Raw genomic sequence first — 23527 nt, 5'->3', positions numbered from 1 at the left:
ACTTAGCCATAAAGGTCAAGGGGAAGAAGATGGGTTTTGCAACTACTGTGAAAGCACATACTAAGAAATACATCAGAAAGAATAAACTAAAAAAATCAAAATTTAGGGTCTAAGTCCACAGAACAGCTGTATAAAAAAGCATGCACTGTTATAAACATTAATTACAGACTGCATGAAAGATGACTTGCATACTAACTTGGGTTAGAAGTTACAACCTTCAATAGATCTCTGCTTGTATGTAAACATAAGCTTACTTCCTACAGGCCTGGAGCATATATCCCAAACAAGCCAAAGTCTCCTCTCAATTTCAATGCAAACTGCTCATAACAAATCCTAGAATTCAATAAAATCCTTCCTTCTCTCCCAGGATATCTTCCATAATCTTCCAAGTCAGTCTTAATGTAGCAAGGAAGAAATTCACTCCCTACTAACACTTAGACTATGACCTATCCAACACACCTAACGATGAAATGCACTAATTTACCAAGGAAGTAGTAGCTACATTTAATTAAATATATTCAATTAAATTTCTGGTCGTTCACGAGATTTGAAAACAATCCCTTGCACTTTGTGTTAAGATAGCATTGATATCAGGGCAGTTAAAAAAAAAAGTTTCCTTGGAATCCCATCTACAATTTCTGGTTAGAAACCCCAAGGAATCCCACATATTTAATACTTACATTCAAACTTGAGGACCCAACATCCAGTCAGAACAGCCATCATGCATTTGACAGTACTTGGCATTGGAACATCGGGGATAACAAGATGAGTTACTAGGAGAAAGATTACATCAGTAAGACTAAAAGCACAGGAAAATCAGAACTGTGCCTGGCTGAAAAGCAATCAATCATTATTTAAAGAATAACCAGACCATAATAATTTATCAGCCACTCTTTCCAGCGCAAGGAGGTGATTTTTGACACTATGATCCGAGTTAGTAGAAGAGCTATTAGAAATTTTGTGGGTTTCAACGTACACTTGCTGTGAAAAAGGGATGGTTTTATAGTTCTACGCTAACACTTAAATCTTCAGATGAGCTAACAGAACTTCACTCAAAATTCTGGAGTAGTAACCCAGAAGTGAAAGATGGTAGGGGGAAATTACCTTAGCATTTTGTTCCCAAGCACTCCGAAGGAAAACTAACCAGGGATTAAGATAATGTTCCCGTCCTCAAAGAGGGGAAAAGAACTCAAGCAAACCCCATAGTCTGGCTTCACCAATTTAATGAAGAACAAAGTCTGAAGGAGGGCAGCACGTGAGAAGACATGTCAACTTTTAGTCAATGCCATGCTCTTTTCCTCAAGGCACCATTTGCCCAAGGCTCACTTCTGGAGAGTAAAACCTTTACAGGATGTCTCACACAGAGCAGAGACCTTAAAGCTGGTAAAAGAGGCGTAAAGAAAAGAGGTCTCTGAGGAGGCTTTGGGATTTTAAATAACAGACAATAAACTGCCAAACTGTGGCTCCCCGAGAAACTTCCTGCCTTGGTAGACAGACAAGCTTTATATGTGTTTACATGCAAAACACACAATCACTCCACTACAGCTACAACTCAGGGATTTCAGAAACTGCACTTCCCAGGAGTGATAAAAAACCCTGTTGCAGGTAGTATCTTAACAGATAAAGTGCAGAACTGTAATTACTTATATTTGGACAGAGACATTTCAACAAGACTCCATACCTCTGCTGTTAAATTCAGTGCACCTCTGGGCCTTCAGGACTGTTGCTAATTTGTTCAGCAATTTCTGCTGCTCCGCACTAAGATTGCTCCCCAGTACACCAAGAGGTCCATTTCTTGGCTGGCTGGAGCTCAGTGCCTGCGTGAACAGAAAATTCTGCAATAAGCTGAATGTTTGGGAACATAAGGAAAGCAACTTACTTACTGGACAGCTTTCTTTCTCAAGAATAAGCATTTTGAAACACAATTCATGGCAAGCTTAGTGGACAGGGTCCACGAATAAATCTCCATGTAACAAATCAGCTCCACAGGAAAAAAGCTTCACATTAGAGGTTTATTTATTTTTTATTATTTTATTATTTTATTATTTTATTTTATTGTTTTAGCTTATGCAAGGTACCAAAACACCTCATGGATCAGTTTTTCCTCCCTTGCCCTTTTTGGTGCTTTCTAAATACACTGGGGTGCACATATAGAGCTGGTTGGACACCGTGTAAACAGCTTGGCAGACTGCAGTGTTGAAGAGAAAAAATTTCCTAATTAAGCAGTAAAACCACCTACTTTTAGCAAAGTATTAACAACAGATATGGTATTGAGCAACCTTTATAATTAATATCTGCATTTCCATTTAGTCAAGATCCCTAATACTTTGCCCTGTAAGCAATGAATGCTTAAGTGGGGTTTTTGATGCGGACAGTACTAATGCAAAGTAAGAGGAGCTTTATGCTCACAAGGGTAGAATACTTTAGCTCCTGGATTTTCCTAAATACTCCAGATTCCATAGCACAGACACATCTTTAAGATCCAGTTACCCCACAGCCTCAGGCTCTGGATCAAATCATCCAAGTGAGCCAGCAGCCATCCCCTGGCACACACTCACCCCAAAGCAAATGCAAATACCAAAATGGTTTGGCACAGAAGAGCCACATCTCACATTTGCTACAGGTAGGAGGAACAGCCACATTAGTCCTGGTTTAGCTGCAACAGTTTACTTTTGGCCACTGGGTATATTGTGCCCTCAATGAGGAGGGATGATAGCAGGCTGCATAGGCTGGAGTAGATTAGGGCTGTTTCTATCAGCCAGGTCAGCTTAATCCTCATTCATTAGGAAGCACAAAGCATTTCATAATGCAGTAACTTGTTAGGTCTGAGTACCTGATTCTGGATACAAGTCCTGACAAGTCTTTGTCCAAAGGAGGAGGGGAAAAAAAAAACCAAACCCAAAACAATCTCCCTAAAGTTATTTTCAACTGCTGAGCTGGTATTTTCATTATTGGACAAAGGACGATGGTAGAACAGCCTTTTAAGGGGACACAAAAAGCACCTGGAACAAAGACTGCTGCTGCTTGCAGACAGTTTGGTAAGTAGAACAAATTTAGCTATGCAGAAGAACAACATCAATAGTACAGTTCAAGCAGTGATACTTGAGGAATAGCACAGGCTCGTTCTCCTATAATAAAACCACATTACAAAAAACATCCTTTGTTTTCCCAGATAAAGCTCTAACACAGAACTTCATAGCTTGTCAGTGTTCCACATACATCCTAGAAATACTGTCCAAGACAGTTTCCCAGCCTATTTTAAATCTCCCTGTAAAGCAGGTGACGCACTGTACTTACAGCCAAGCCTTCAATACTTCAACGAAGAACACATGGCCGTTTTTTTGTTAAAAAGCAAAACACAAAAACAAACCCACACAGACATTTACCTCAGAGGGCTGGTTAAGTGAAAATGATTCATTCTTCACTGGTAACATTAGCACAGATTTCATCTTTTCACTTTCTGCATAGTCCACAGGCCGCAGACCAAATATATTACTGGCAAAACAAGCACAGATGGGTTTAAGTAAATAAAATGTGACTTGATTCTTAACTAACCATGCATATTAGCTGGGTAGCTTTCCCTCCCACTTTCTTATTAATATGTAATTTCAGCTAAAAGCACAAAGCTTAAAGTAAGAATTGCATCCAAGACAGATGGATACAGAATTACAAGCTGTTGCATTCAGCTGAGGAGTAAGGGATGTTCAGAGCAGAATGTTCAGTTAAATAAACCACATCCTTGTTAAACTGTTTCAAGATGCACTTTGATATCATTTTCAAGACCCAGAAATTTCAGCTTTAATCTTTCATTGCAGTCATGTAACCAAAAAATGTATTTTTGGCTTATCCATTTGCCACAAAAGACACGTCAGAAGATTCTCCGTAGTGCATTAAACATGGGAGCTTGATGTGGCTGTGCTTTTACAGAAAAAGCTATCTGCTTCCTACTTGGGAACCACGGCTCCCTTGCACTCCCAAAATCTGAGTATGCATCTCATTTTCCCTCAGTGTGCTGTTCCACACAACATATTATAGCCAATTCAGTCAGATTTTAGTCGGTTTGCCAATTTTGTTGAAATCTATTGATTGTATGTGGCACCTCATAGTTATCAGTTGTGCTTCAAGACTGATTTCCTCTTTTAGCACTCCTCAGACAGAGGTGATTTGCTATAAACACATCAAGCTCAGCCATGGCTTCAATTCCTCCTTCACACAACTTCGCTGCTGCAGGACAGTAGTGAGGGGAGGGAAGCCTGAAATTGCAGAACAGGTATAATTGCCACCAGCAAACAGGAGCCTCTACCAGCACTCTGGGGAATATTCTGCTTGCTTTGCCCTTTTTGAGATTAATGGCTGTTGCAGCTGATCCTCTTCTCCCCAACACACTTAGCTCTGGCTCTCCAAAGGCACAATAAGAGCTCGTTATGGAGGGGAAGCTTGTCACCGAGAACAAAGCCCTGACTCAGTGTCTGAAATCTGGCAAGCTTAGTCATCAAACAATGAAACATTTAAAGAGGTCACAAAACCACTGCAGCTTTGAAGAGTGCTCTCTCAGCCACGAATTCCTGTGCAAAGCAGGAATCCAGGAAGCTTTACAGGTAATTCCACATAAGGCCATAACCCAATCCAGCCCAAAGAGAAGCTCAAATTATTAAGTCTCCACTCTGACTTAACTGGGAGGCTTTGGCCAGCACTAAGCTGAAAGGGATGTCTGACCTCGGCACCCTTCTGTGCTGCTGGCTGAGCACTGCTCACTAGCACAGCCCCTTAGGAAAACAACAATCCACAAAAATCCCCCACAGAAGAGTCCAGGACGGTATTTTACACTATTACCAATCCCAAACTCTTCTATGCTACTAATGAGCATGGTGCAGGAATAAGACAGAAAAACTCTGCAGACTAAAAGATAATTGGTTAAATCTCTGCCCAGTCCTGGGAGTTGCAGCCCATTAAATATTGTCATGCTGTTCCTGCTTTGTCATGCATCATCAGGGTAGCTCTTGCCCTTCCTTGAAATAAGGCCAACATTCGACTCAAACTGCTGCAAGATAAAGTTCCTTTGAACAATGCATCCAGAGAGGGGATATATATATATATATATATATATATATATAATCACACACACTAAAAATCACTTTGAGGCTAGTTGGCTGACCTTTCACTGAGAGCTAAGCAGAGGGAGGAAATCACTGCATGTCAGTAGTAGAGATTTGGGACTGCTTTTCCCTCCAAAGGCACAGTAAGATTCTTGACTGTTGGAAAAAAACCTCATGAATATTTACCATAGATAAATATATAGACCATCCCAGTTAAATATAGAAAATTTTTTGCCAATTAAACTGCACAAATAAGAGCTCCAGCTACTCCTTCTGTATTCACGTACAATTTTTTCCTAGTTTTAAGCTTGTTTCAGTTGCTTCTTACTAGACCATTGTGATATGCTGTCCCATCATTAGGCAGCATTGAAGAAGGAAGGGCTATTTATAGCATGCTAAGGTGGCACAGTTAAGTTGTGACAAACTTGGGAGCTGAGGTCTGAAAAAGGAACACCAGCACAAGAGATGGTTTAAAAGTTTTGAATATTTGCAACTAAGCAGATTGTTGAGCTTAAGGAGAGTGAGCAAATGTAGCTGAAACAGGGGAAAAGAGGGTTTACATAAAAAAAAGAACAGTACAAGGAACACAACCTAACAACAAATTTTCAAGTAGGATAGTGTTGTAATTTACTTTTCAGAGAGAAAGGATGAAAACTATATTTGTAGTTTTTAAGTAAGGCAGAGGAATGGGAAACAGAAGTTTTAGGCAAATGGTGCTCACATCCATCTTTATCCAAACCAGCTGAACAAGGGAAATCATCCACTTTGTTCCGAGTAAAAGATGAATTTTAATCCAATATGCAAAACCAAATTAGACATGCACACTTTGTCCACCCTAACACACAAAGAGTGTTTTCAGAAATGCCAATAACTCTGTGTGCTCCTCCTACAAATCTGGGTTTGTTGGGAAAGGGTCCAGTGCACATGATAAGTTCCACACTCAGCAGGAAGACACAACTGTTTCTGCTAGAGAGAAATCAGTGAGGTGCTTAAGCTGGAATACGAGGTCTCCAAGGCATCCTTCTTTCTACCAGAAAGCAAGTGGGCTTTCTGGAAGTTTTTTTAAAACATGCAAGAGTCAGATGTACCCTTGGGTGCAAGCAGCCATCTATTAGCCATCAAGGTACTGAATAGTCAGCAGAGGGCTGTTACAGCTGGAACAAATCCAATCCAAGACTAGGATGGCTGTGCTGAGAACGAAGATGAGCCCAGTGAAGAGCAACTCAACCAAATCTTCTGAGTATGACTTTCCACGAGATAATACTTTGTAATTCTTTGTAATGAGGAGTTTTAAGCTGCTCCATAAACCAAGTTTTGTCTCAGCCCCACAAAAGAGTTCAGTATTGAATGGAAATCCTGCAGCCAGGTCTCAGTGCAGTACCCACTCACTCCCACCTGGAAATCTGAGCGGCGCAGGGCTCTCCAGGCAGCACCTGGATTTTGAGAATGTGCTAAATAGAAACCTTTCCTGAACCTGACAGAGGGAAGAAAACCTAATCTGTGTAGCCAGAAAGACCATCTGAGATATCCAAACAGAGCCAGGGTTTTAATTAACCTGCTGTCAGCAGCAAGTTCAACATACTGTCTTGCACTCAGACAGCAAAGACCTGCACTATCTTGACTCAGAACAAGCAGACAAAAAGATATCAGACTCATGGGTCTAATGCCTCCTGGAATGACTGCAGGTCATAATCATTTTTGTCCCTGTGCCATTCATAATTGAGGACCATGGTCTACCCACCCCCAAGCATTCCCACAGGTTTGTTCAGTCAGACTCACAACTACTACACCTAAAAAAATAGAGCAAGACGACAGTTTTTACTAATGCTGAACTTACTGTGCATGAAGAACTGGAAAGACAGCCCATTTGAGTGAAAGCATTTAGGAAGTACTGTGAAATTGCAAATGCAGAGATCTAATTTTTCAAATCACTTGGCTTGCTGTGAAGCAAGGAAAAAAGACAGAATTCAAGCACGTTTTAAAAAGCCATAAAAATAAAAATTAGTTATGTGTAGGAGATTAACTTTAAAAAATTAACAGGACCAGTAGGACAATTAATAGGTCCACTGGTCCATATAATATTTTTCGTTTGTAGTTTGTATCTCTCCCAGTCAGTGAAAACTTCAATGAAGTTGTGGACAAATGAAGTGCCACAACTATTAAATCTCACAGATTTCCAAAAAAAAAAAAATTTGCCAAGGAATTAGGAAATCCCAGGATTACTTTCTGCCAAAAGAGGAAGCCCCTACCTGTTTTTGCTTGGTCCAAAAGATAAGTGGCTGCTTCCTGTTATATAGAGCTATTTCTTAATGCACTATGAGTTAACATGAAAGGACAAAAACATAGCCTGAAAGGTACTTGGAATGAGATGCACTTGATGGGTTTGTGAATATCTGATATCTAAATCAGAAACTGCAAAGTCTCAGCTCTTTGGATAGGGTTGTACCTCACCCACTGAGGTCCCTCAGGAAGCAGCGGTATTTGCTTCCAGATATATCCTACATCCCTCCACAGACCAGTGGGTCTTACCTACCTTTGGACCTGCTGTCAGTCATTACTGCACACCTTTAAAATATATTTCATCTGGCACAATTGAGTATCATGCTAAATTTCGAAACTACTGCTCTAAGCAGGCTGTTCAATGCAAGCTCTGTTTTTATTCCAGTAGATTAACTCTCCAACACACAAGGGATATTAAGACACAAAACTGAGTTAATTCTACTGCTAAGACAGCAGCAAGACATCAGTCACTTCTGTGAGGTTTCATGCTACATATTTCATGGTGTCCCAAGTAACATTTGAACACATTTGTCATGTTCACATTTTACTTAGCTTAGCTAAAGTAAAACACTTAAGCAACCACAGTGAACTAATCAAACTTTCCTCCCTGCTCCGGTAAGATAAAGAAGAATCACTTTATCCCATCACATTAAGGAGGGCCCTCTCCTTGGCTGAAACTTAATTCATTGAGAATAGGTCTGAAGAGCCTACAAAAGGACTAGAAAGGGTTTTAAACACCAAAAAGAAAAAAAAAAGTGAATTAAAATTAGACCAATTTATCCATTTGACAAAATTGGTTTGGTATAGTCTTAGCTCACATACTGAACACCTCTCAAGTTAAGGCACTCCACAAAAATAAACCTTGGAGAAGAGCTCTAAGTTCTACTCATCACTACTTCAATTTCTACTGTAAAGACCCTAAAATAATAATGTGAAGGTGAGCATTAAGTACAAAGACACCAATTATAATTAGCCATAATGAAATGAACTATAATTGCACCATTTTAAGTGATCAGCCTGTTCTCATCTCCTGTTTTTAAAACTGGTCTGCTGATTTCAGGGATCTAGGAAAAAATGTCACTGAAGAAAAACAAGCTTCTTGTCAGATGGGACTCCATTATAAAGGTACCTACATCCACTAGGAAGAAAGAATTAACTAAACCTTCTACAGAAAAGAAGGTTCGAGTCCACTTACCTAGGCAAATCCAACCACTGCTTAATTAGGACCACAGCTACCAGAGGCAGTGGCAGCAAAAACACCCTGTAAGATTTGCAAAGTCATGATCCAGGGAAAGATCACAGCACAATTCATTGCTGGAAGCTATCAGGGCACAGGAGGGAAGGGAGGCACGAGGCATTCTTAGGAGTCCCACACACACTGTTCCTGTTTCCATCGTTTCTTGACAGTGCTTGGAAGAGGTCAGCAGAGTCTTACTATTCAAGCCTGAACACTTTGCTTGTACATCTATTTCTCTGTGGCTCTAATGCTCTCTGTAAAAATGGAGGAGGGGAAACCCCAACCCCTTTCCATCAACACACACAGTGGCATTTCAACCAGAGATAGAGAGCCTACAGAAGATCTGGAAGACTCAGTTATTGCAGGAGGGATGGACAGGACTGAATTTGTGCCACAGCACCCATGGTTGCTTTTGTCAGACAAATCACACAAAGATTAATGGCAGCTAAATTTGTTCTCAGAGACTTTTACTAAACATTATCTACAGTCAGTGAAAAGTTAAAGCAGGGCTTAAGGTTTACATAAATCTCTCCTTCCCTGATTAAAAAGCTTCTGTTTCAACAGGGTCATGTTTGCTCATGTAGAATGAGCTGAAAGAGGTTCAGCCTCACCTCTGTTTGTGTGAGCACACGCAGCAGAGACCAAGGCTAACAGGAGACCTGCAGAGTCCACTGCTGACATTTGGAGCCTGAGCTGTGCAAACCCACCAGAGCTGAAACCCTGTCACAACCTTGCAGCAAAGCTGTTGGCTGTGATATGCTTTCAAACACCAGACAAACACATGATAAGTGTGACACCACCGGTTCCTCATATACAAAAGGCTTAAAAATCTCTGAAGCTGTCAGCTTTTCCAGGTGCACGGGTCCCTGTTGCTCAAGAACAAAGTGAAGACAAAATTGATCCTTGTTTTACTTTTTCATGCTGAAGTCTTGAGAGCTTGTTGATTTGTTTTGGCTTTTTCTTGTTGTTTTTTAAACTCTAATATATTCAAGATTAGGACTTTATGAAAACCCTATGCTTTCCCACAAAGCACCTTAATTCTGTATGCTTCCAAGAGTGTGAATATTGAGAGCTGAAGTGATTAAGCTGAACTTGTTTATGCTTCTTCCTGTGGCTGCCAAGGAAACTTGTATCATGCTAGACTTCATCCTGTTGTGTTACTATACACACACACCTACTGACAACTTGAACTGGACTCAAATTTATACACACAGGCCTTGGCACAACAACAATACAACACCTAGAATTACATTTAGTGTCTGAAATACTAATAGGCTGCACGGTTATCCACAGACTGAAAGATTCTTTAGCACCTCCTATACATAAATGCCAAAATCTTCAGGAGACTTAACTGTATAGAAGAGTCAACTGAAAATATTACTTAGCTTTTTTTTTTTTTTTTTAAATTAAAAGGTGTACCAGGGATTAGTGCTTTGATCCAAAAAGGCAAAAGTGAGAATTCCCAAATCTCCACCTGTGTCTATGTCATTTGTGAAAAGAGAAGAGACTGGAGCAAAATGCCTTCTGCTAGCAAGTAGTGCAGTAAAAGTAACGAGACAAAAAACAGCTGTAGCAGTTCAAAACTCATCTAGCTCAGCATCTTAGAGCTGACAGCAGCTATAACAAGATGCCAACAGGAAAGTGTAAGATTAGGGTGAGCATATGTTGTTACTTTCCTAGTAGAGTCTCCAGTACTCCAGCTATCTATGACTCAGGCGTCCTGAGAAAAGCTTAGGACAAAGCCAAATGGAAAGGAAACACCTACCTGGAAAAGGAAGATACAAGCACAGCAGAGCACACATTTAACACCCACCCTCTCACTTCATACAAATCACATTTATTACTAGCTCTGCTTCATATTCACTTAACATCTACTCTGGATGTTGTAGCTGTGGTTAATGCCAGCAAGATTCCACATGTACTCACACTGCATCCTGGGAGGCGCCGTGCAGGAGCAGCAGCTCCACGATGGCCACGTGCCCGTTCCTGGCAGCGTCGTGGAGCGGGGAGTCGTTCTGGTAGCCCGTGGTGTTCACCAGCGCCCGGTGCTGCAGCAGCAGCTCCACCACCTCCCTGTGCCCGTGGTTACACGCCTCGTGCTGGGGGGGAAAAGCCACGGCGGGGAAACTCGGGTGAAACAGAATTCACAGAAGGACTCCTCTCACGGCAGTTCCACTTTCCAGCACTCCGCAGATGGCCAGGGAAGATGATGCAAGGCTACCGCATTACACTCCTGACAGGAATTAACCTGGGAACCCAGCACTAACAAAAAGCCCTGAGAAGAACTGAACAAAGGCCAACTGTGTGCAAATTAGACTACAGGGAACAAAACCCCCCACCTTACAGGCTATCAGGAGTATTCTGCAGGAGAGGAAGAAGTCATGGTTGAAAAGAACCTTTTGTTTATTTTCTGTAATTCTAGTAAGCAATTTTTTCACTCCACTACTTGATATATTTCCAAACCACTGAGGACATTAGGAACCCATTAAATACAAACACTGTTTGGAATTCATCATTTTCAAGTTATCGTAGCTGTATTTTCTGCATTTGCAGAGTCACAGGCTGATCGATTTCAGAGCCTGCCCTACACCGCAGCAAAGGAGAATTACACCTGGGCAGGTCAGTGCTTGCTAATGAATTCTTTTAACCTTGTTTATCATCACTTCTTCACTTTGCATAATTCTCTGTCACCTAAATGTGTGTGAAGGGAACTAAAATATGTGAGGGGAAAGGAGGGATGAAGTGAAATCTGATTAGCAGACAGATGAGAGAAAGAAGCCTTCAGCACTCACCAGTGGTGTCCAGCCAGCATTATCTTTGACATTGGGATCTGCCCCGTTTTTCAGCAGCTCCTCCACAGCTGCTAAATCACCCTACACAGGAGAAAGCCATAGTTATGAGAAAGTAATGAAGAAAATACACAGATACAACACAAACTTGAGAGATGCCCAATTATAAATTCAGCTGCAATAAAAATGTAATGATATAAGCCTTTCATGTAGATATTGTCATGATAACAAAAGCTCAACTGATCTGGAGACCACACAATCATTGCTGTTCATTTAGAACCACCCACACATTTTACACAATTACATATTTCTAGACAAAAACAATGCATGTAACAGAGTTAATTCAAAATAAATGGAAAAGTTTGTGCTAATTGCAATCTGTCCACTACAGTCAACTGCAAGGATTAAAGTCAAGAACGTTTATTGAGAATTTCCTCGTCCTTCAGACTGGATTTTTTTCAAGCTCATCTAAATAACTGACTGAAAACATAGGTAAAATAAATTAATAAGCCTGACAAGCTTCTAGGAATTGGTTTTCCATGAAAAGAAAAGAGTTTTATTTAACACTGCAATTACTACTTTATGTTGAATCTCACTGACACTTTCTCTAACAGTTATCTACCAAACAATTTTAATTTGCTTTTTGGAAAAATGCTATATTCAGTTTTTACTGTGAGCAAGTAGGTGTGGAAAGGGTAGAAACTGGTGCAGAGGCTACGGAAAAGAGGCTGAATAGAGATGAGGCAAAGGAAGCAGAAGGGCAGAATTTGCGAATCAGAGGTTCTGACACCCTGAAAAGCAAAGTTGGTAATAAGATTGGAGCATATCCAGATGCAGCTATAAATAGGTAAGGAGCTCAGCTGTGGAAGCTGAGGCAAGGAGATCTCTGCAGTGCAGGCCTCAATTCTTATTATTTTAGGCAAAATCAAGTGTTTCAAGACAACTGCTGACACTTTGCCTAGGCCAGGGTACTGTGATCCCAAATGAAGATACAAATATACAAACTGGTATGTAGCTCTTGCCAAGGCCAAATATACAATACAAAAAAAGATCTGAAGGAGAGAAATTTAATCTATTATATACATCAAGTTCAATGCCTTTAAGTTGTGGAAAGTCAAGGAATTTCTAGGTACTACTCACAGCATGCCTTAGAAAAGGTAAGAGAATATTAAATTAAGCTTTAAATACAATAAAAACAAACTTAATCCATTTTTGTTACCAAGAAGCACTTTGAAAAAACAGAACAGCTTTAATCTTCACTCTTTAAGTTAGAAAAAATGTTAAGACAGACTGCTCTGCAAAAATAAATCCAGCAAGCAACAACCGTAAACTCAAAATTCACAGAAATAATGCTGAGACTCACTGGCTTTACAACCATCAAGGAAATTAACACATCAGAGATAAATTTCATGCATTATATTCACAACCTGGATGTCCCAGCAAAATGTTACCTTTCAAAGCAATTAAGGGATTCTAGCAGCAGCATACTCTTTATGGTTGCAAGGTAACAGACATGCATCAAACCTGAGGAGTTATTCAGAGGCAGCCAAGACAGCGCTCAGCATTAAGATCCTTCCCAACAGAGAGAACACACAATTATCTATAATGAGCGAGAGCTGAGCTTATCATTTAAAGTTCAGTTTGCAAACATGTACTGCAAGGGTTTGACATTTCAGGAGTACTGCTTTAAAGCAGGAAGCACAGCTAATAATTTGTGTGGGCATTAGATACTATCACAGCTTTTCAGATCGGTTATGTGAGCATTGATTTGTAAAACATCACTGTGGCTTTATCAAAGGAAACGTTGATGGTGTGGACACCAGGACTGACAACATCCACTGACTTAAATCCAGGCCCACGTCAGAATTGGAAAATTGGTGTTTTGCTGCTTACAGAAGATAAATATTGTCATCATGTCATCTGTAAATGGAACCTGCTCCCTACAACCAGTACTGAGCACTGAGAGTGACAGCAAGGAGGGAAAGCTGTCATGAGCTGCGCAGTGACTGGATGGGCGCTGCCAATCAGGATTACAAGAGAGATTTTAACAAAACAGCCAGCAGAATGTGCCTTTTGTGTCCTCAGAGGCTCTTCAGTCAGTCACCATAACGTGAACATTTAGCTAAAAAAAGCAGAAGACTCAATTTCAAGTCGCAGATCATTAACAGACACATTATCAAGTCCCTCCTGCAAGCAGGACCACAATCACAGAATCATTTTGGTTAGAAAAGACCTCTAAGATCATCAAATCCAACCACAGGTGCCTCTGAGCTTTGATTGGATCTTCCAGAGGCTGATACAGGTTTAGATGACAAGTCAAGCCAAATAACTGCGATCCAAGGGTAAAAAAAAAAGTGTGTTTTCTTTTTTATATTGGCCACTTCTATCAAAGTTGATGGAATTACTAACATTTATAAGCTCATAAATGCTTTGCTAAACTCTAAACAAGAAAGAGTAAGCACCACGTAGGTGCAAGTCCCAGACACAAATATGTCAATTCCATGTCTTTCCTCCACAAGAGAGCAGAAGAAACTACACCTGTTAGTATGGAATGACTAATTTCAACATGCTGCATAAACATGTGATTTGACTAATGCCGAAATTAATTTTGTACATTTAGTTCCTTGAGTTTACTTGATGCAGCAAGAAAATCACCAGTCTCCACTAAGAAGCTATAACCAAGTGACACAAGGAGAGACCCTCTTGACTGTCTGCAGCAACAGAGGGGAAACGTTAAGTGGAAACACTTCTTGTTCAGAAAGGGAGAACAAGGCAAACACCAGCTAGAAAAATGCTCCTACCATTAAGAATTCACAGGCAAGTGTTTATTTTGAAATCTAATTATCAATGAAGGATTACATCCAGCTCTTGAAGAGGCAGGAGCTACTGCAGAATGCAGAATTATCCATTCGGAACAAACAAAGCTCAGGACATTTCATGCTCATAACAAAGCTCAGCTGTAGTGACAAGACAGTAAAGCCATGGGTCTGCTCTTCCTCGGCAACGCAGCTCACGGGAGCTCGGGAAGCCAGAGAAGCAGGAAAGGCGCTGGGGCCATCTGTTGGCAGACCTGGAGCCGGCAGTAGCTTAGACAGGGAAGAGCATTTACTCGGCTTTACAAGCACTTCCTCTTCCCAATGAGAATTTAGTTCCTGCAGCCACGGCTGGCTCAAGCCCAGAAAACTATCTCTGCTTGGCTTACACAAGGTTGTAGGGTTTTTCTTTTCTTTCTCCCTCAAGTCCCGATTTTATTACATATGGTTAAGAACTGCACGTGTCCTTTCAGTTACATTTTACAGGGTTTTTTTTTCATTTTGCCCTTTACAATTTCCATTAATCAAGGCATTTTTCACCAAAAAGTCAAATTATTAAATAAATGCGAACATATTCTACAAGAAAACCTATTCTACCAGTTAAAGAGAGAGATGCAAAGAATTAGGACAGTACATGAAGATGAAGCTAAAAACCTGTACCCCTTCAACCAAATACTTGCTCCTTCATTTACAAATTTAATCAAGCCACTTCAGTCTTCAGGTCAAGCAAATGAACCAAAAAAGCCACCTTTCAAACACAATGACATCTGCTCATTTAAGCTGGGGGGGGGGGGGGGGGGGGGGGGGAACTAGATTATTTACAACTCATAAATGGTCAAGGAGGATAAATATGAATTAAAGTGCTTTACAGGGACTGTGAACTCTTTCCAGGAACCTGCAAGTTCCTCACCTCAAAATCCTCCGAATTAATTCCCTACACAGCAGACCGCTCCCTAATAACAAACATACAAGAAACTATGCTTAACCTTCAATAAAGAGAAAACATGCAAGAAGTTAACCTGCCTGAGAAACAAGACAAGTAACAACCAAGCATTATTGAAAAAGCAACGGTAATTTGTTTCCAAGCTTCCAAATCAGCACTTCGGAAGATGGATTGCTTTGACTCATGGCCAGTTTCCATATTCTCAAGTCCTGCATTTGAAACCATTGCACTATTTCATATTTGCCTTGACCTCATTTCTCCAGGAGGGGAGATGTTCTTCTGTGACACAGCTCTCAACCATGGCACACAAGAGATCCAGTACCAAAAGAAAGGAAGTTCCCAGCTGATTAGGTCAGACATCTGAAAACAAGATTTAAAAGCCATCCTGATGCTGGCCATCACATGCTCACAAAACCACAACATCTTCTCTGCTCTCCTTCCTAATGTGTCGTTAACTGGTAATAAAGCAGTAAAAGGAGCACTCTCACGGGCTCAAGGAATTATCTCACAGTTATTTTACTGTGTTAATTATAAAGATCATGAAGAGTCCAGCACAGCAGGCTAGCCATGGGTGAAGCCTTTCTGTGAGCCCTCCCTAGAGTGACAGCAAGGAGGGAAAGCCATCCTGAGCTGTCAAAACTAAAGGGTACCTGGGACAGGAGGTAGCCAATACTAGTCCCAATACACCATCTCTCTCTTCAAACAAAGGAGATGCTCTGCATAGACGCAAATTCTTCTTTCCTCAGAGCAGGAGCAATTCCCCATTTCCCTCTAACTTGAAGCATTAACAAGCCTTCTCCCAGCTCTTTCCCATCCACTCCCTGTAACAGTGCAGCTGCTGCCAAGATCCTCTGTCACCCTCCTGTGTTGCAGTTCACAGTCCCTCTCCCTGGAATCCATAGTGGCACAATCCCACTGTGCTCTGCCCCATCACCTCCCTTGGCAAAGCAGGAGAAGCACAGGCACTACCCAGACCTGAAATGCAGTGCCAAGGAACTGGGGGGTTCTTCTGTCCGCAGAAGATTTAGGACTCCACACAAACTCGTTAAGTGGCGCTGTGCTGTGATTTAATTGCCATGGAAGAGCTGATCCTGTGAACAATTTGCTCTCTTCCTGTAAAAAACTCCCATGTGGAAGGGCTGTTGATTGGGCAATTTCCCACTAGTATGGAATACTCAGAGTTGAATAGGTCACATTCTGTATTTTAACTAATTGGGATTTTACCTTTAATGACTCTGAAGATAAACACATCTGCTGTTTGCTACAAGAAGAGTCACATTTATTTTCATTTATTAGTTTAACTCAGCATTAGGTTCATCCACACTAGAACCTTTCTTGAGAACCATTTTGATTTCAGTAAAATAATAACTACTAGGAGTAGTAGTAAATGGGCTCAATCCCTCAGAATCATTAGAAACAGCACAACACTCTAACTTTTCATGCCTGCTAACATTGGGCATAATCTATTTTAAATAAGAAAAAAGGGAGAATTCAATTAGCTTCAATTAAAATCTGGGTATTAGACCCTAACAGCTAATGAAAATAATACAGATTTATTTTTATAATTCATGAAGTCTCAGAGAATTAGACTTCATTTTACTTTGGGGGAGGGTGGCAGCTACAAGTCTGTTTCCCTTTACACACATGGAAAAACATTACTGGCTGTGAAAACAACAAGAAAAAAAAATTGCCTATAAAACGAAACTGGAAGAGAAATGCTTCTTTCAGAAACAGAAAAAAAAAACAGAACTAATTTGGAAAAAAAAAAAACCCAAAGAAAAATACCCCACAAAAAAACCCAACCAAACAAATCTAAACCCCACATTGAGAATATACAAAGGGCATAAAGCCTGGTATTTTCAAGAACAGTCTGAGAAAATACTTTTATCAGCTCCATACAGGGCTCCTGCAGGTTAAAAGATCATAACCGAGAGATCACTTCCCTCGTGTTATTTTAGTTCCATTTCAAAGCAAACTTTGGGATCACCCTGAAGCCCTACCTAGCTACACAAGCCTTTGCTAATGAGCACCTCAATGAATATGGAGCTGCTGGATAAAAACCACAGCAGAACTAATGAGGAACAGAAGCCATTTCCCATTTTAGCTCAATAATTATAAACATCAGAAGACAACACCAAAAGGAATTCACACACAGGACTGAAAAAGCCCATCCCACTGCCCACACTCCAGCTGGAAGTCAGCTTTTTTTTGGCTGTACCAACGGCAGTAAGGAGTGCCAGCAACACCACTGAACTTCGATAATCAAAACATGTTTATCCTTTTTGTCTACAGCATGAACTGTTTAATTTTTCCTCATTTATTTTCAAAATGCTTTGCAATGAAAAACCACCTTATTGGCATATCACCAATATGCCAAGACTCCATGTCTCAACAAGCTGCAGGGGTGCTGTTTTCTTAGATGAAATACCTGCATTCCAAAGAAGCATCAGGCATATTGCTGGAAACCATACCTGTGTGAAAACTTGCCAAGGCAGATCCATTTTTTTCAGAACCAGTCAGTCATGACTGTATTCATTACAAATCCCCAGAAAATCACAGAAGGGTAATTTGTAAACAGTGTTTTAATAAAGAGGAACATGCGGGACTTAGGACGAGAAGTAACAGGAGACCCCTCCTTCAAAGCTCTTGAGTCCTGTGAGGACAACATTTCATTTTCTCCCCCCTAATTCCATATTAATGACATCAAATACGAGATTTGAACTCGACTCAGCTCAGCTGACACTTCCATTTAAAAAGGTCTTGTGCAGCAGGAGTGGCTTATTAGAATGCCTTTGAAAGAGGACACAGTTATTTATCAAGAACAGCCTCTGTCTCACCAGAGAGAAGTGCTGTATAAATGTCAGGTGCTTATGGAGCAATCAATGCTTCCAGTATATGCAGTTTATTAATCACACAGCATTTGTATTTTATGATTTAGCACAAAGTGCATTTAAATTGCCAGACCACAAACTCTTTGAAATGACCTCTCAGAAGGGAGCTGCCATGAGTGCATGTGACGAGTGGGACATGTTTTACCCAGCTTTTACAAGGCAATGGGCAAGGACAGCCCCTGCAAAGAGCAAAGCCATGAAGTTCTACCACACCAGGAACCGGTTAAGATAATAACAACATAATGAGTGTTAGGTGTCATTCCATGACTAACACTGACCTTACATAAAACTGAGAACATCCCAGCCCTGTCCCTTTCCTTCAGAGCATAGGGCTCAGCATGGGAATCACAGGGTGCAGCACCTCACTCCCCTTGAGCCAACACTTGCATCAGGTGGTGGATCTCAAAGCTTACATAATAGTTAAATAATGTCTCACAGTTATCGTTATGTAGATAACTCAGATCTTGTCGTGGCTGAGTTACCAGCTCAGACTGAACTGATCAAGATCAGAGATCTGAAACAGTTCCTAGACTCCTTATGACAAATCAGAGACAGCTTTCTGGCACACAAGGCCAAAACATTTAAATGCTTATCACTTCCTAGAACTCACAGGTATAACTGAAACTGTAATGCTTTGAGTTTCCAAGTATAATCATCTTTGATCATTCCAACAGTCATTTCTTTATGAAATCAGAGAATCAGATTGGAAACTTCCCAATAAACCTAGAAGATCACAAAATGAGATTTCCTTCCCCAAAACACAGTGTTCTAAAGTAACTGGTTTCCAGAATATTTTTAAAACAACATTGTCTTTGTAAACTTCTGTTTGAAGCTGAACTAGAAGATGATGGTCCTACCTTGATGGAAGCAACATGGAGCAAAGTCTCTCCCTTGTAATTCCTTCTGGCAATTGCGTTGCCACCAGGGGATTTCAACACAAAAGGACTGAGTGGTGTTGCTACTTGGCTGCAAGTCTTGGAAGTGGATGGGGTAGAAGGAGATTCTGAAAGTGAAGGACTGTTTATCACTTGAAGGGCTGCAGATCTTCTTGTCTTCATTCCAGTGTCAGTGAGATTGGATGCAGAGGAAGAAATCTGAACTGGTGTCTGGTGTTCCGTCGCTGGGGAGATGGGGGAGCCCTGCAGTGACTCCTCTAAGCCATTGGCCTGCCTGCCTGACTTCCCAGGAACATCCCTCTCACTTCTCCTTGCTCTTTTAGACTGAGGAGTACCCTGAAGTCTGGATTGCTGCCTTCCACGTTTCAAAGGCATAACTGCTTTTTCTATTGAGAGTGTTGTCTCTGCAGCACAATATTTTTCCTTGCTATCTCGTGCAGAGCACACAACCTCACCACTATCTTTCTTCTCTGGGGATTCTGCCTGTGGTAGAACTTCCATATCTTCTGTATTGTTGCTGGAGTCAGCTTCCTTTACAGACTCCTGCTGAGGTCTTTCTTCAGGACTCTCTGGTTCTGGAGTACACAGCACTACTGGCTGACTGCAGATGGTCACACACTTTTCCTTGGGAATCTTCTCCTCGACTCCTTTCTGCTCAGGTTTCTCTAAGTTCCACTCTTTGTTAATGTCTGCTAGATGTTTCTTTTTCATCTTCTTCCTCTGTCTCTGGGTTGGTCTTTTTGTCGGCTTGGAGGGCTTCTCTTGAGGAGGGGAAGGAAAGAAATCATAAACTGAAGATGTGTCTTGACCAAGGTCATTGCTTTTAGTCTCAGCCTGACTCCTCTTCACAACACATCGAATCTTCCTGCTTCTTGGACTAAACCACATTTTTATCTGTTCCTTCTTGCTCTTTTTTCCCAAGTCTGAGTCAGTCGGTGTGGATGTAACTTCTGCTGAATCTAAGTACATCAGGGAAGAGTAAAAATAATTATGGAGTACTCTTCAGAACCTCACAAAGCAAAAAAAAAAAAAAAAATCATAACAACAACTGCAGTAACTGATGAAGTGTTACTAAATACAATCTATGAGTGCTTTCATTCCTTCTGAGAAGACACATGTAGTGACTTTAAAAGCCCTGGCAAGGTCACATGCCACTCTGGAGCTCAGAGATCCCAGTGCAGCTACAGCTATCCATCAGGCAAGTGATCATCCTGGCAGAGAAATTCCTCAGCAGCCTGGGTTCACAACACAGCACGTGCACAGAGGAGTTCTGGCCAGGTCAGAAAAGGACAGAAGTTGGTTCTCTCACTGAGTTTTCCTTGGAAATAGGTTTAACAAAGAGGCATGTGCATACACAAAAGAGCACAGAAACAATTTTCTAAAGAGATATTACAGTTCATCTGAAGATGAAAAGGAAGAATAGCTGTAAGCAAGCAAAAATAATATCCTTATAAAAATGTTGAGCATTGCTGAGAAATCTTGACTGATTCCACAGATACAGCAGATGAATCAGAGGAATATATAGGAAATCTGTAAGCAATCATGTCCTGTCATTTGCTCCTTTACCCCTTGGTAGTAAATAATTTCAAGGAAGCTAATCATTTTGATATCTCAAACATTTCTTTAAAAATATGCAGTGGAGCAATTTTATAAATCAATTTGTACAGCACATTACAAATCAATGACCAAGATGACGGAGGAATATCCTGTACTCCCAGCACATGAAATAACAGGTGAGAACAAGGACTATAAATACTGTCCTCAATGGCTTAAGAATAAATTAAGGAGTATAAAGTGACCTCAAAGTTAGACACTAATTTAATTTGACAGGTCTTTTGACACAAAAGAACTATAGCAGATTTTGTACCAATTACTTCATGGGAACCCAAGTTATTTTAGGTTATTTGGAGAAGTCCTCCAAAGTAAATGCACTACTCATTCCTTCTGTTGCCTCATACCTCAGGGACTACCACTCACAAAAGTCTTGGTGAATTTATAGCAAGCAAACACAAAACCAATATGAATTTTGTTATTTCTATTTTTTTTCTGAAGCAGCACTAAGACCAAGATTAGAAGGGAGGGGAGGGTTTTAAGCATTCTTGGAATAAACTATACGAAGTCTCAATTATTAAAAGTGACAGACACTCACTGCAACAATCTATCACTTTCATTTCAGTGCATTAACTTTCTATGGATAATTTATTTTCTGCATACCTTCTCTTTTATTTTTGGTGTTAGTAACTACAGCCCATTTTTCACAGCAAGCTGGGATAAACTCTCAGCAGCAAACACACTGGTTCCAATCCCTTAGTCATAAAAAAAAGCATTTGAACCTCCACTTAAAAGAGAGCTGTGTAATTCAACAATTAAACAGACATTCACAGATTTCTTTTAAAGCAATATTGCAAAGTTAAATGTTTCCTTAGTCTTGATCCCATTACCCTACTTACCCCTTGAATTAAATCATGTTACATATTAGATTTAGCTAGAGGAATATGTAAGCCATCGGACCAAAAGTGTCATTAAGAATACAGCTTGAGGCTAGTTAATCAATCATTTAGGCATCTAAAGATAATCATCAAGTACAGAACTGCAGCTATTTGGTTTTCCTTTAAGGCTGGGCTTGGTGCAAACAAGAAAAAAAAAAAACACTGAAATTGAGACCGAAATCTCAGAACTAGCTAGCCTTGAGATCATATCCAAACTCATTCTGACAATAACATCTAAAAAAACCAAGAGCTTGATTGCAAACAGATGCAAAATATAAAACACAAGTTACTATTTACTTGTCTTGCCTTCAGTGTTTACACAAACTAGCAGATTTCCTTGTAAAATATTTACCTTGCTAAAACTATCAGTCATCCCCAAGTAAAGAGAAAGAATAAAATCGGCTTGCAGAAGTAATTTGTACAATTTTATGATGGCCAGAATTCTTTTTGATGTGTATAGCACAGCAAGACTTTCAAGTCCAAGTGACAAATTCAATCAAAGGCACTGTCCTTCAGAAGTATGATCTGAAGCAGCATAACACAATGAAGCATTTACACTGGATGTACCACTTCTGGCAGCAGGAAAGCCTGCGAAAAATCCACCACGAGGCTTCCTGAACTGATCTGTTCATAATTGGTTGCTCAGCAGGGACTTACTAGTCAGGTTATTAAAACACTGCTGAAAGTGTAACAACGTGCCAAATAAATACTTTCCCAGGATTATTTTTCCTCACCTGCAACGACTTGAGGTGTAAGAGAGCATGTTGCACGTTTTAGAACACGGAGGCACTCGTGGACATGATTAAAAGATCCCCGTATCCTGACAAGGAGACCCACCCCATCCAGAGGCCAGTCCTGCACACCCAGGGCATCTCCACAGCCTGCTGGGGAGGAAACTGCATTTTTATTAATTTTCTGGTTTTTCTTAGACTCTGCTACCCCTTCCTCCACTTCTGAAGTGTACAAGGCAGGGAGGAAAAGTAATCTGGACAAACGGCCAATCCACCTTTCCTGAAAATCGAATCTTTTGATGGACCGAGAGCTGTGAGAGGGAGAAAGAAAGAGGGGAGACCCAGTGCCAAGAAGCTGAAAGGAAGTTCTTATGGTTTAATATGTAAATGTTAATTTATATAAAGAGGCTATTATCCGGTGGCTAAGTTCATTCTGTTAAAGTACCTTCAGAGAAAATTGCTGGCAATAAAATCAATCCCAATGAATTCTCTGCTGTCTCCAAGTTTCAAGCCAGAGCTCAGATCTCAACAGGATTGAAAAAAAAACACTATTATGATTTTGATTTAATTATCTTTTTAATACATAAGTATCCTCCCAAAAATTTTTAGAGATGTATTTAGACAAGGTGAATCAGTAGAGCATGCCTTACTAATCCTAGATTTTAAAAATCTGCAATGGCATAAAGAGCATCCACAATAACAGTAATAGAATCAGCCTATAATAAATGCAGTAAATTTAGTCTCCATTACCTATTAAATGTAATATTCAGATACACAATATAGTAACTGAATTATTTCTAAATTAGAGTTATTTGCACATAATAAGCCCAAGTTTCTCGATGCTGACATTTAATAGAGTTGGATTTCTTAAGTGTCAAAAGGGTTGAAAGTACACAAAAACACTAGGAGATAGTCAGTGCCTTGCAACTAGAGCTCCCTCTCCAAATTCTGCTGTAGTGCAATAGCAGGCTAGTGCAGGGGGGAAAAAAGGAGCAATTAGGAAATGCGGTTTAGCTATCATTAATCTGCATCAAAGGAATATAATGATGCACATTGTGTGCCTTTCAAATTATTCTCTATTACGGGTTTCAGAACAGAAGTTGAGAATCTCTTTGACAAACTAGTCCCTTATTAAAAATCAAAGGGAAGCGCTTTGGTACCATCTGTGCAACATTAGTGCCTTCGCTGAAGAATGATTATTTTGCAAGTTAAGTATTCAACACCGAGGGGGAAAGGGAGAAATTCCAGCTATTCAAAACCTCACCTTTAGATATTACGAAAAATGTCATAGCATCCACGAAATGCTGTGTTATCTGTTAAAACAGGAGTGCAACATCTTTTTGTCCAGTAAATGTGAAACAA

At 40.3% G+C, this 23527-nt stretch overlaps 1 protein-coding gene across 1 annotated transcript in view; it reads right to left on the bottom strand.

Moving 5' to 3' along the window:
* The window catches only part of BARD1 (BRCA1 associated RING domain 1), a 40851-nt gene that overhangs the window by 10359 nt on the left and 6965 nt on the right, over positions 1-23527 (bottom strand). The window contains exons 4-9 of the mRNA XM_048309253.1: positions 18907-19904; positions 11406-11486; positions 10540-10712; positions 3387-3495; positions 1682-1817; positions 681-773 (exon numbers count right to left, since the gene is read on the bottom strand). Of these exons, the coding sequence (XP_048165210.1) occupies positions 681-773; positions 1682-1817; positions 3387-3495; positions 10540-10712; positions 11406-11486; positions 18907-19904 (1590 nt within the window). The remainder of the gene's footprint in view (positions 1-680; positions 774-1681; positions 1818-3386; positions 3496-10539; positions 10713-11405; positions 11487-18906; positions 19905-23527) is intronic.

Source organism: Corvus hawaiiensis, chromosome 7 (genome assembly GCF_020740725.1).
Source record: "Corvus hawaiiensis isolate bCorHaw1 chromosome 7, bCorHaw1.pri.cur, whole genome shotgun sequence".
Taxonomy (NCBI): domain Eukaryota; kingdom Metazoa; phylum Chordata; class Aves; order Passeriformes; family Corvidae; genus Corvus; species Corvus hawaiiensis.
This window is presented reverse-complemented; position numbering and strand designations above follow the sequence as displayed.